Source organism: Panthera uncia, unplaced genomic scaffold (assembly GCF_023721935.1).
Source record: "Panthera uncia isolate 11264 unplaced genomic scaffold, Puncia_PCG_1.0 HiC_scaffold_1378, whole genome shotgun sequence".
NCBI classification, from domain to species: domain Eukaryota; kingdom Metazoa; phylum Chordata; class Mammalia; order Carnivora; family Felidae; genus Panthera; species Panthera uncia.
The window spans coordinates 29,245-41,263 of NW_026058006.1; the positions used below are offsets into that span (position 1 = coordinate 29,245).

General features: G+C 44.0%; 1 protein-coding gene across 1 annotated transcript in view; it reads right to left on the minus strand.

Moving 5' to 3' along the window:
• Positions 1-12,019, minus strand: part of LOC125916989 (mucin-13-like) — a 49,508-nt gene that overhangs the window by 20,401 nt on the left and 17,088 nt on the right. Inside the window, exons 2-3 of the mRNA XM_049623254.1 lie at positions 6,836-7,032; positions 1,520-2,047 (exon numbers count right to left, since the gene is read on the minus strand). Of these exons, the coding sequence (XP_049479211.1) occupies positions 1,520-2,047; positions 6,836-7,032 (725 nt within the window). The remainder of the gene's footprint in view (positions 1-1,519; positions 2,048-6,835; positions 7,033-12,019) is intronic.

Genomic DNA, 12,019 nt, shown 5'->3' on the forward strand with positions numbered 1-12,019 from the left:
CTTGTCAGCCTGTTCTATGCGACAGGAATAAAGTCACAGGATGTTGCAGCCGGAAGGGATTTTGATGGCTATTTGGTTCAGTCACACCTTATTACAGATGGGTAAGTTGAAGCCAGGAGGGAAGTGACTTGCCCCCTCCCCAGGTAGCTAGTGGAGGGGTTTTACTCTGAGGGAATGTCCGGGGAAGCAGAAATGGCTTAGAAAAGTTCTCTTTCCTGACTTCAGTAGAGCTGATTGTGCAGCTGTGACCCAGGTGGCCTAGTCTTCAGAGTGGTCCCTCCAAACATGAAGGCGGACAGGGACCCAGGTCTCAGATACAGGCTCTGTCTCCCTTTGCTTAACCAGCCAGTTCTTAGATCTATCTAGACCCTTCAAGCCTAGGTTTGAGGATTCTTTTAGACCAGGGGTTGGTAAACTATGACTCATGAGACAGATCTGGCCCGTCTTCAGTTTTTGTAAATAAAGTTTTACTGGTGTGCAGCCAGACTCATTCATTTGTGTCTGGACTGTGACCGCTTTCGTGTTAAAATGGCAGGCTGGAGTAGCTGCAACAGAAACCCTATTGTGGCCCACAAAACCGAAAATATTTGCTAGCTGGCTTTTGCTGATAAAGTTCGCTGACCCTTATTCTAATAAGACCAAACTTTGGGAAATGAGGCAAGTGGTTTCTGTTTCAATAATTTTGACTTGAGGTCAACTGCCAACTCTTCAGGACAGTATTCCTGAAACATCTGTCCTTTGGACAATGGCCCCATGTCTAGGACCATTTGAGCACTGCCGTTGTGTGGCTTTTTATTCCTCAGACTCACATTCCGTGAATTAACTCAAACTCCAAACTGTGAACAGCCACCATTGCAATGTCATACTTTCCCCCAACATTGAGTCAGGATAGCACTGACTCCTTCCTTGCGTAGATCAGGGAGACAGACCAGTGGGGCTGGAGAGACGGTGTTTATTTGGACCTTGCCTTCTCAGAGAAGCTGAAACTATTTCTTAAAATCTCCTAGGGAGATGGAAGCTAGAAAAGTAGCTTTCATGATGCCCAAGTCTATAAAAATATTCCATAACTAACTTGAAGTAGGATAGGTGGAGGGCAAAGGAGAACAGAATGAAACCGTGGGTTATCTTTTAGGGTCTCTGCCATGACTACTAGTCTTTGTGACTCAGGGTTTGTTTTTTTTTAATTTTTAAATATTTATTCATTTTTGAGATAGAGAGTGGGGGAGGGGCAGAGAGAGAGGGGGCAGAGAATCAGAAGCAGGCTCTGTGCTGACAGCAGAGAGCCTGACGTGGGGCTCGAACTCACAAACCGTGAGAACATGGCCAAAGTTGGATGCTTAACCGACTGAGCCACCCAGGTGCCCCTTGACTCAGAGTTTGTAATTCCAGGGGTTCATGTTCAAGGAAACCTTGGGTCTCTCTATACCCACTTTCCTCCCCCCACAGAACACACTTACCTACCATCCTCCACAATGCTAGGACTCTGCAAAGGAGCAGTCTTTAAGGAAATCGCTCTTACCTGGGGGACCAGGGCTTGGGGGTCTGATCTCAGGCGAAGTGACATTGCCAGAAGTCACTGAAGGAACAGCCTCTGAGGAATTACTTTGGGGGACTGTGATGAGGGATGATCCAGTGTCCGTCTCTGTCGTTTGTGTTTCTGGAGAAGTAACCACTGTGGTTGGCTCGTTGCTCCCAGAAGAAACGCAGCCAGGGGTAGGTGCAGTTGTTGTGTTTTCACCTGTGCTTGATTTACTTGTTGTAGACGTGACAGTGGCGTCTGTAACTGAACTCGATATAGAAACAGAGGCCACAGAGGAAGTAGGTGGAGTTTTTGTGGCAGTTGTGACAGTTGTTGTGGCAGTTGTGGCAGTTGTTGTGGTAGGTGTTGTGGCAGTTGTTGTGGTAGGTGTTGTGGCAGTTGTTGTGGTAGGTGTTGTGGCAGTTGTTGTGGTAGGTGTTGTGGCAGTTGTTGCGGCAGGTGTTGTGGCAGCAGTAATTACGTCATTTACGGTAGCGCTACTTGAAGGAGTTGTATTTTGCCCAATGGCTGGAGGAACAAAGATACCAAGTTTCAGAAGAAAGAACATTCGATATATAACGGCAGTTACTTATTCTTTAATACCAATTAGTACCCAATCATTCTTTCTTGAAAAATAAATATAGTTGACTACATTAAAAACGATATACATGGGGACACCTGGGTGGCTCAGTTGGTTGAGAGTCCAACTTTTGATTTTGGTACAGGTCGCAATCCCAGGGTTGTGAGATCGAACCCTGCATTGGGCTCCGTACAGAGCGTGAGCCCTGCTTAAGATTCTCTCTATTTCTCTTTGCCCCTCTCCCCACTCATGCACGCTCTCTCTCTCTCTCTCTCTCTCTTTTAAAAAAAAGTAAAGAAAATACATGACTACTTCGGTCACACACACACAAAACCCTCACAATAGATAAAATTAAAGAGAAAGAAACTGGAAAAATGTTACTGAAATATATTACAAAAAGTTAATATGTATGAAGACAAGGACCAAGAAGTAACATCATTTAGGCCTGTAGTTGCTGGACTATTAAATCCGGGTTTAATATTCTCTAGTAGTCTTCTGTGAGGACAATTGACAATGCCAGCAGGTGGCGCTGTTACTACCTGAAAGTGGCAGTCTTTGTCTTTTTTTGTCTTTTTATAGTTTAAGGCAATAGTCCCCATTTTAGGGAGGGCAGGGGAGGGGGTTTATTTAAAGAGTGATGAAATAAAAACACCTCATTACGTGTGTATTAAACTTTCTCCAAAAATTGTTTCCTAGGGATGTTTACCCATTAATAATTTTAGACACATTAATTTTTTAAAGAGCAGGATGAGTAGAGATGATTTTTGCCCTAAGGGCTACGGTGATCATCAGAGTTGCCTTTTTTCCAACTCTTAGAAACCCCTGGACACATGGAACAGTAGTAAACTCTTAGTGACCCAGTGATCACTCTTCTAGAACCCCTGTCTCAAAGAACGCTGACACTGACAACCAGTTTAAAATCAAATATTAGAAGGTTTCGTGAGAAAAAGAAAAAAGAAAAAAAAGTGTAAGTGAGGAAGCAATTCCTAACCCCTCCGGTATAGAAAGACCACTGATTCCCCCACAAGGCTGTGAGCCCCTGGATGGCAGAATCTGGCTCTCCACCTTCAACAGGGCCTGGCTTAAATAGTCATTAAGTGTTGAAGAGATAAACCATTGCTCTGCCAGGAGCAAGAAAATAGTTCACCAACTGACCACCTTTTTTTTTTTTTTTTTTTTAAGAGTGTATTTTTAGGTAATCTCTACACCCAACGCGGGGCTCAATCCTGAGACAGAGTTGTGAGCTCCACTGACTGAGCCAGCCTGGGTGCCCCACCAGCTGGCCATCTTCACTGCTGCTCCTCCTATTCCTGCTACTCTTCTCATTTAACAAGGGCTCACCCTGAGTCAGAGAGTAACTGTGAGATTGATACGCGCATCCATCTTTGATAGAAGAGCCGGCCAATACCCAGATGGGTTTAGGGATTTGCCCACAGATAAACCGTAATTCCCATGTAGAAGGAGACAAAAGACTCCTGATGCTGGAATCAGGGATTAAACCAGATCCCTGCATTGCATTACGGTCCAAATGACATTTGGGGGCCAAAGAAAAGGCTACTGTAGGGCATCAGGCCCTCGGAACCTACTGAGTTGTTCTTGTCTGGCCTGAGGAACTCTGGAGGACAAATCTCTGGCTTGCTGAACCCCACACCTTAGCCCAGAGCCCCCTTTACTTGTGCTATGTCTTCCTTCATCGCACTGAAATGCCCTACGTCTTTGAGCAGAATGGGAGAGGAAACTTCAGCCATGAAATAGTCTGCTTTGTTGGACCTTGGAGCTAGTAGCTTAAGCCCGCTGGTTCTATCTCAGAGACAGCAAACATGATTAAAAGAATAAAAATTGCAAAATGTTCCTTACCTGAGGCTCCGAAAAGGAGGATGAGAAGAGCGAGGTGAGGAAAGGCTTTCATTTTAGATGTTCTTGCCGGGCAATCCAAGGAGGAAATGACTTCCCTCCAACTGTCTTCAGTTTTAACCCTCTTTTGGGTACAAAGTCCAGTCATTAACTGACGTCAATCAGCCAGAGGCAATTACTCCTTGGGGTTTGGTCATATACCATAGGTCTCTTCCGAGCTTTTGAGATAAAAGAGGTAACCTGGACTTAGTATTTTTCTGTCCAAAATATTCTGTCCAAAGTATTATAGTTCAAAATAGCTCAAAACAGCCCAAACCTCCTTGGGAGGTTGTGAGGTGTGTGTGGGGGGGGGGGGGGCAGGGGGTTAGTCGTTAAACATCCCAAATGTCCCTGGGCTACCACGCTTTAGGAGGTCACCATTCCTTCAAACACCGCATGTAGTGTCTGTGCTCCACTTCCTGCCATATGAGCGTGGAGAGGGTAGTTCCAAGAATCCCTGAGGGGCTCTTCCATGTTTTCCCCAAACCGTTTGCTGTTTAGCTTTTCAGGGGCCTCCCTGATGGTCACTTCTAGCAACTTTGTAATCCTATCTCCAGGCTTCCATGGCTCTCCACAGATCACTTTACCTGGACGCTGCGCCCCATAAATACCTGCAAACACAGTTAATATTGAACTGTAGCATTTAGCCTAACTTTACTGAAGGCTTGTGGGTGACAGCTCAGGGAGGGGAAATACAGTACAGAAAGGGGAAAAACTTAAAATGGATGACCGTAGCTCTTCACTCCTGGCTGTTCGTTCGCTGTCCTGGCCTCCCTCTCCCAGCTCCTCTACTTACCTCTTGTCCCCGAACCCCTGAGCCCCTGACTTCTCACTACATTTCAGGAACCAGCCCATCACTTAGAGTAGGGTCTTGTTAACTCAGGCCTCCCTCCCTACAGCTCAGAACCCCAATTCCCCCTGGGTCTAGCCCCGGACAGAGGGGTGAAAACAGTCGCTCCTTGTGAATATTAGGCAGTTTTACCTCTGACCTTAGTGAAGACAAAATTTTTTGTTATTACACAGCAGGTTAATTCCTTGTTGTCCCCAAGGTCTCCATTCAGGAATAGAATTTCGGGTTTGCTCTTATATAGCTGAGAGGCCCATTTAAATATTTTTCCCAGGCAAAACGCCTGTGCTGTTATTCTCGGCTTGAAGCATTCCTGGCACCAGAAGTTAAACTAAGGCCTCTTTTTCGTCTCTTCTGTTTTCTTTTTAAATTCACTTTATTGAGTTAGGTCTAATTTACATCAATAAGCGAATCCATTTAAAGGGTAAATTTTGGTGAGTTTTGATAGATGTGTATACGTGTGAAACCACCGTTATAATCACGACATGGAACATTTCTATCGCGCCCCAAAGTTTCCGCTTGCCCCTTGGCAGTGTGTTCCTCCCTCCACCCCCCACCCCAGGCAACCACTGACCTGCTTTTGTCACTAGAGATTAGTTTGCTTTTTCTAGAATTGTATATAAATGGAGTCATACAGCATGTATTATTTATTCTATGTCTGGTTTTCCCCCTTAGTACAATGATTTCACAATTCATCCAGATTACTGTGTCTATCAGCCCTTTCTTTTTCTTTTCTTTTACAACTTTATTGAGGTATAATTTATGTAATATGAATGCACATATTTCACGTTTTGATATGGGCTTATACCCATGAAACGATGATCGTGATCAAGATACCAAATATTCTCACAATCCCCAAAAGTTTTGTGCCCATCCTTCCCCACACCCCCAGTCTGAGGTAACCACTCCTCTGTTTTCTGTCACTATAGATTAATTTGCATTTCCTAGAATTTTATAGAAATGGAGTCAAACAGATGTACTGGGTCTGGGGGGCTTTTATTTTTTGGTCCGGCTTCTTTTACTCAGGATAATTATTTTGAGATTCATTCATGTCGTGCGTGTATTAATAGTTTGTACGTATAATTTTCCATTCATTTGGAAATCTTTCCTTAGGATAAAGTCCCAGAAGTGAATTTCTCAGGAAGTGGGTAATTTTTTATGTCATGTCTCAGTCAAAAAACCATTTTCTATGGCTCCTGATATCTGTTGCCGCATTTCCTTTTGAAGGGAATATAGCCTTTGTAAGCTTATTAAAGTATCTGCACCCTCACCTGAATTGACTGCAAACATTTTTAAAGATGTAAAATGTTATTTTGTTTTGCTAGTAGCATAACTGTAAAATGAGTGAAGGGTATTTCCCTCACATTTCTTTATGAATTTTATTTTCTCTTTTTATGAATAATTTGATAATGGCAACCAACTTTTGGAAAATAAGTTATCCAAATATCTGTGAGCCTGAAGACCCATGACTATATCTCATTTACTTTGCATTCCTTACTCCCTGAATCTAGAACAGACTGAATGGCATTCGGCCATCCTTTCCTTTATTCCATAAATATTTAGGAAGCACCTGCTTTGTGCCAGCTGCTCTGGATGCTGGGGACAGAGGAGTGAACAAAGCAGGGAGGCTCTCATGGAAGAGGAGCAACAGACAACCAAACCAACAAAGAGACCACGGAAGTTCACATTGTGAGGATGGTCATGCAAAATGAACTGGGGGCCTGTAGTCAGGTGGGGAGAGGGGCTCCTTTAGATGAGACCACCAAGAACCTTCCTGTTGTTGCACTTAGACTAAAATGTACACTCCCTGTGGCATCAGGCCACACTTCTCTGACATCACGATTCCATTATCTATCTTCTGGAATTAAGCTCTTGGGGAAGTGATATGGAGGGGCTTTCCCCAGGAAGCAGCTTCACCTTTCACACACCCAGCTCCCCGAATGGGATGACGGGAGATTCCATGTAGGGGAGGAAGGTCCCTATCGCCTCCACCAACTGTAATTCAGATTTCCTCCTGGAGGGGTGAGTGGTTCAAGAGATTTTAATGCTGCTGTTAGGGTGCTAGCACTAGGCCTGGGCTCCTTGCTCTTGGAGAGGAAAACCGCCAACAACAGAGGGGAGTACATTAGCACCTGTTTAGGGATCGCAGTGGTTTCTGGTTTGCACCTGCCAGCGTCCCCAGTCCAGTTGCTCCTAAAATGGGAGACAACGCAACGAGAAATGAGGGCAGTGGCCGTCAAAGTGTTCCCCGCACCAGCAGCATGCCCACAACTCGGGAACTTTTTAGAAATGCACATTTCAATCCCCAGCCCAGGCTTACTGCATCAGCCATCTGTGTTTTAACAAGACTCCAGGTAATTTTGCTGTGTGCTCAGGTGTGACAATCACTGTGCCCGTGGCACAAAGTTGATTTTAAGTGGTCTGTGGTCACTGTTAGAAAACATTGATTTACTCGGAGGAGGAAAGTAATTGCCTTTTCAAACACATTTCAGACACTCTGATTACACAGGGAGAAAATCACGCTGACTGCCAATGTATCTGTGTTCTGATACTTGCATATTTCCTTTACAAGGAAGACAGAGCAGCCCCAGGCACAGAGCCTTTGGCAGAGATATGCACCTAGAACCCACTAACACTTAATTTTTGTTGTGTTCATTGTATGATGACTTTCTATTTATGAGAAAGGAAACTAGTTTTTTATTTAAGGTGATGATGTAAAGTTTATTTTAAAAGTAAATTCATTTAGGTCTTAAGTCAATTTCCAAACGATATTCTAGAGGAAAGAGTAAAGACGGCATGTGGTTTGTCAAGAATCCTGAGGGTGGGACAAAACTGCCTGACATTCAGAGGACACCATGCTGGGACACATCCTTGGGTGAGTTGAAGAAAAGACCCTTCAGAGTGTGGGGGTGGGGAAGCAAACAAAGTAAGTTAGTTAAAATATAAATAAAAGAAATACCAAATATCAACACCATGAAAAGTGTCACTTTGCACTAGGAAAAGAGAAAACTAAACTAAGCCTCATTTGAAGCTGAACTCTGAGTTATTTTCGAATGGAATTTAATCAGATAAGTGCCTATTCTTGGGAATTTGGCTCCTATACCCCCCAGCTGGCTGTCAGTCTGGGGAGGGGGAGGGCCATAACATTTCATTTGACATTCAAGGCTTGAACTCAACTCAACTCCATAATCTTTAACCAGACATTCTTTTGAATTGTTGTTCAAGTTACCTATGAAATATCTCTTCTAAGAAGGAATTTTTGATTTGGCTTTCTAAGGAACTGTTTTCTTTATGACAAATTTGAAATAAAACGTCAGCACATGTTCACAAGCAATTACCTGAGAGGTTGCTCAGCACCAGGAACCAATTAGATACTATGGCTGTGGGCCTATTTTGAAAGATTGAAAGATTGATAGATCTTGAAGATTGAAAGATTGAAAGAATGATAAGATCTGCTGTTGGCAATGGTATGCCACCAACATGCCATTACAGAAATTGCAACATGTATTACAGACCTTTAAAAATGGACAACTTCTGGGGCACCTGGGTGGCTGAGTCAGTTAAGTGTCCGACTTTGCTCAGGTCATGATCTCACGGTCCGTGAGTTCGAGCCCCACTTGGGGCTCTGTGCTGACAGCTCAGAGCCTGGAGCCTCCTTTGGATTCTGTGTCTCCCTCTCTCTCTGCCCCTCCCCACTTGCACTCTGTCTTTCTCTCTCTCTCTCTCAAAAATAAATAAACATTTAAAAAGATGGACAACTTCTGGGAAGATGGCAGAGTAAAAGGATCCTACTAGATCCTATCATCTATTCCAATAGACACACTGAGACAACAGGCAGATTAGTGCAAGGAACTCTGAAAACAACCTGACTGGCAGAACAGACTTTCCACAAATAAGTGTAGAGAGGAGGCCGCATCAAAACGGGTAGGAGGGGCAGAGACATGGCTGAGAACCAACACCCCCCAGCAGGACTAACCACAAACAGGAAAGATACCACAAGCCAGAGAAGTTAGCACTGAGAGAGGATCAGACGCCACCCTAGGCATGGGTGACCTGCATTGGGAAGACAGGTTCTCATAACATCTGGCTTCGAAAACCAGTGAGGCTTAACTTTTCGAGTTTTTACAATAATCAGGGCTTAACTCTGGGTACTTTAAAAACCATCCGGACTTAACTCTGGGAAAGCTGGAAGGCAGGAGGAAACTGACACCCCGCCCTTAAAGAGCCCGCATAACAACCCCACTGAGAAATAGCATAGAAGCAGCTGTTTGAAAAGCACCTGGGGTATATGTGAAGATTTATTTACTAACCTCAGAATGTGCGCTGGAGGGGCAGGGATTTTTAGAAGACTTGCCCAAGAACAGAAGGGCTGGCACACACCTCCCCCCTCTCCACCACCCAGCCGAGATATCAGGACACTTGCAGAACCAGCGGGAACACTCTCCACCAGGCTCTCCAACACCTAGCACCATGCGCCCCACCCACGTTCTCCTGCAGAACCACCCCATCCAGCTTGTCCCACTCAGCAGCGGGAGTCTCTCCAAGGCGCTCCTGCCCCAGAGAGGGGAAGACAGCCACACGCTCTGGTGCACCTGCGGTCCCAGCAGCCAAACTCGCAGGCCACAAAACAACTCTCAATAAATTAAAAAAGATTGATACCAGATCATGCATCTTTCTGACCACAGTGGCATGAAACTAGAAGTCAATCACAAGAAAAAATGTGGAAAGAACACAAATACGTGGAGGTAAGTAAAATGCTACTAAACAATGAATAGGTCAACCGAGAAATCAAAGAGGAAATCAAAAATTAAAAATAGAATTACCGTATGATTCAGTAATTCCACTGCTGGGTATTTACCTAAAGAAAATAAAAACACTAATTTGAAAAGATATTTGCACCCCTATGTTTATTGCAGCATTCTTTACAATAGCCAAATTATGGAAGCAACATAAACCCAAGGGCCCATTGATAGATGGATAAAGAAGATATGGTATAGATATGCAATGGAATATTACTCAGCCATAAAAAAAGGATGAGATCTTGCCATTTGCAACAACATGGATGTATCTAGAGGGTATAATGCTAAGTGAAATAAGCCAGAGAAAGACAAATGCAATATGATTTCATTAATATGTGGAATTTGAGAAACAAACAAATTAAAAAAGAGACAAATACCAAAACAGACTCTTAACTACAGAGAACAAACTGATGGTTACCAGAGAGGAGGTGGATGGGAGGATGGGTGAAATAGGTGTTGAGGGGCATCTGGGTGGCTCAGTCAGTTAAGCACCTTGACTTCAGCTCAGGTCATGATCTCTAGGTTGGTGAGTTCGAGCCCTACAGCAGGCTCTCTGCTGTCAGCACAGAGCCTGCTTCAGATCTTCTGTCTCTCTCTCTGCCCCTCCCTCGCTCACTCTCTCTCTCTCAAAGATAAATAAACATTAAAAAAAAATACGTGGTGGGGATTAAGGAGAGAGCTTGTGATGAGTATCAGGTGTTGCATGGAAGTGTTTGTTCACCATATTATACACGTAAAAGTAATACAACATTGTATGTTAATTACACCTCAATAAAAAAAGAAAGCAAATAGACATATCCCTTGACCAGCGATTTCATTCTAGGAATTTGCCCAAAGGACATAACTAGACATGTACTCAAAGATGCTTGTACAAGGATGCATTACTATTATTTTTCAAAGAAAAAAACATAAAACTATATAAATGTCCAAAAGCTAAGCTAGGTCAAGACAAATTTGGTGACTTCTTGAGAAGAATATTAAGCAGTCATCATAACAAAGGAAATTTTCAACAGAACTGTATTTTTACTAAGTGTGACTAAACTATCAAATAATCTACATAGGGAGGCATTGGACTTGGGGTCCGCCACCCATTATTGACTTTAGATTATTTCCTTTATTCACCAAGTACGTTAGAGCATCTTACAAGCACCAGAGGACCGTCCCAGGCTCTGAGGTTATAGCGATGAATTGAAATGAGCATTTCTGAGATAACTCTGTACAAAGCGCTATGAGGGACACATTCAGGATGTGGTGGGAGGATGTATAAGGGGACGAGCTCACCTTGGAACACTCAGCAAAGTGCACCCAGGAAGCAGGACACCCCACAGAAGCCAGCACGCAGTAGGCGTGCGATAGCCTTTGACTGGCTGACATTGTTCACGGGTGTGAAAATAAAAGAAACCTCATTTAAAACCAAATTGGGGAGCTCTGAAGGGGATCTCTCATGCAGGTACCGCTCCCTGCAGCCTGTATAACCAGCAGGAAGAAGGAAGACCATTCTTATCTTGACAGGAGAGGACATTTTTCACATCAGAATGTCACTGCCTGCTTTTAAGAAAAAGAAGGAAGATCCTTCCGGGCCTATGACCACTAACTACCGCTTGCAGCCAGTGAGAAACCGCCACTGAAACAAGCTCCAACTCTTGTTCTGCACCAGCGAACTTGTATTCAAAACAACCCTCCCTGATTTCCTCCTAAAAGCTAATAGAAGCTGACCTTCCCTTCCCTTTGTCTCTGGACTTGTCTGTCATCCACCATAGTTTCCAATTCTTCTGTTATTCTCCCATAAACGTTTTTGCTGGTAAAATAACTGGCTATTTTATTTTTAAGGTTGACAGGTACAAATATCCCCATTTCTGCTCCACCCCGGGGGGAGCTGCTGCCTCTCAGGGCAGGACCGGAAACCAGTGTCCCCTCTGATCTTCTGTCCCAGTGTGGGGCCTGCCTCTCCAGGAGCACTCCTTCCTGTATGGAGACTTCTTTCCCGGTGCCCCTGCTTCCTCTCCCCAGAAGAGAGAGGAGAGATTTAAGTCTCTGTAAATCATAGGGATGGAGGGGGGGAGGTGAGCAGTAATCTCTGCAGAACTTCTTTCTGGAAGCAATCTTGTCTTGCTGAGTCAAGCTCCCTAGTAATAATCTGCCTGTAAGTATTTGTAGTTCTTTGAAAAACATTTCCACATTTCCCAATAATGCTTCTTAGAGGGTTAAGTAAATGTGTAGTTTTGTGAACTGGAAAGCTACCAGTAGGGCATAATCTCTGGGATCCTTTTCTCCTATGAGAAAAATTTAGATTTTAGTGGAAATACCCCGATGTGCTCTTAGAGCTGGGCTCCCAGGGTGGTGTCATGGACCCAATCTAGAGTGGTGAGGAAGGTAGTTTT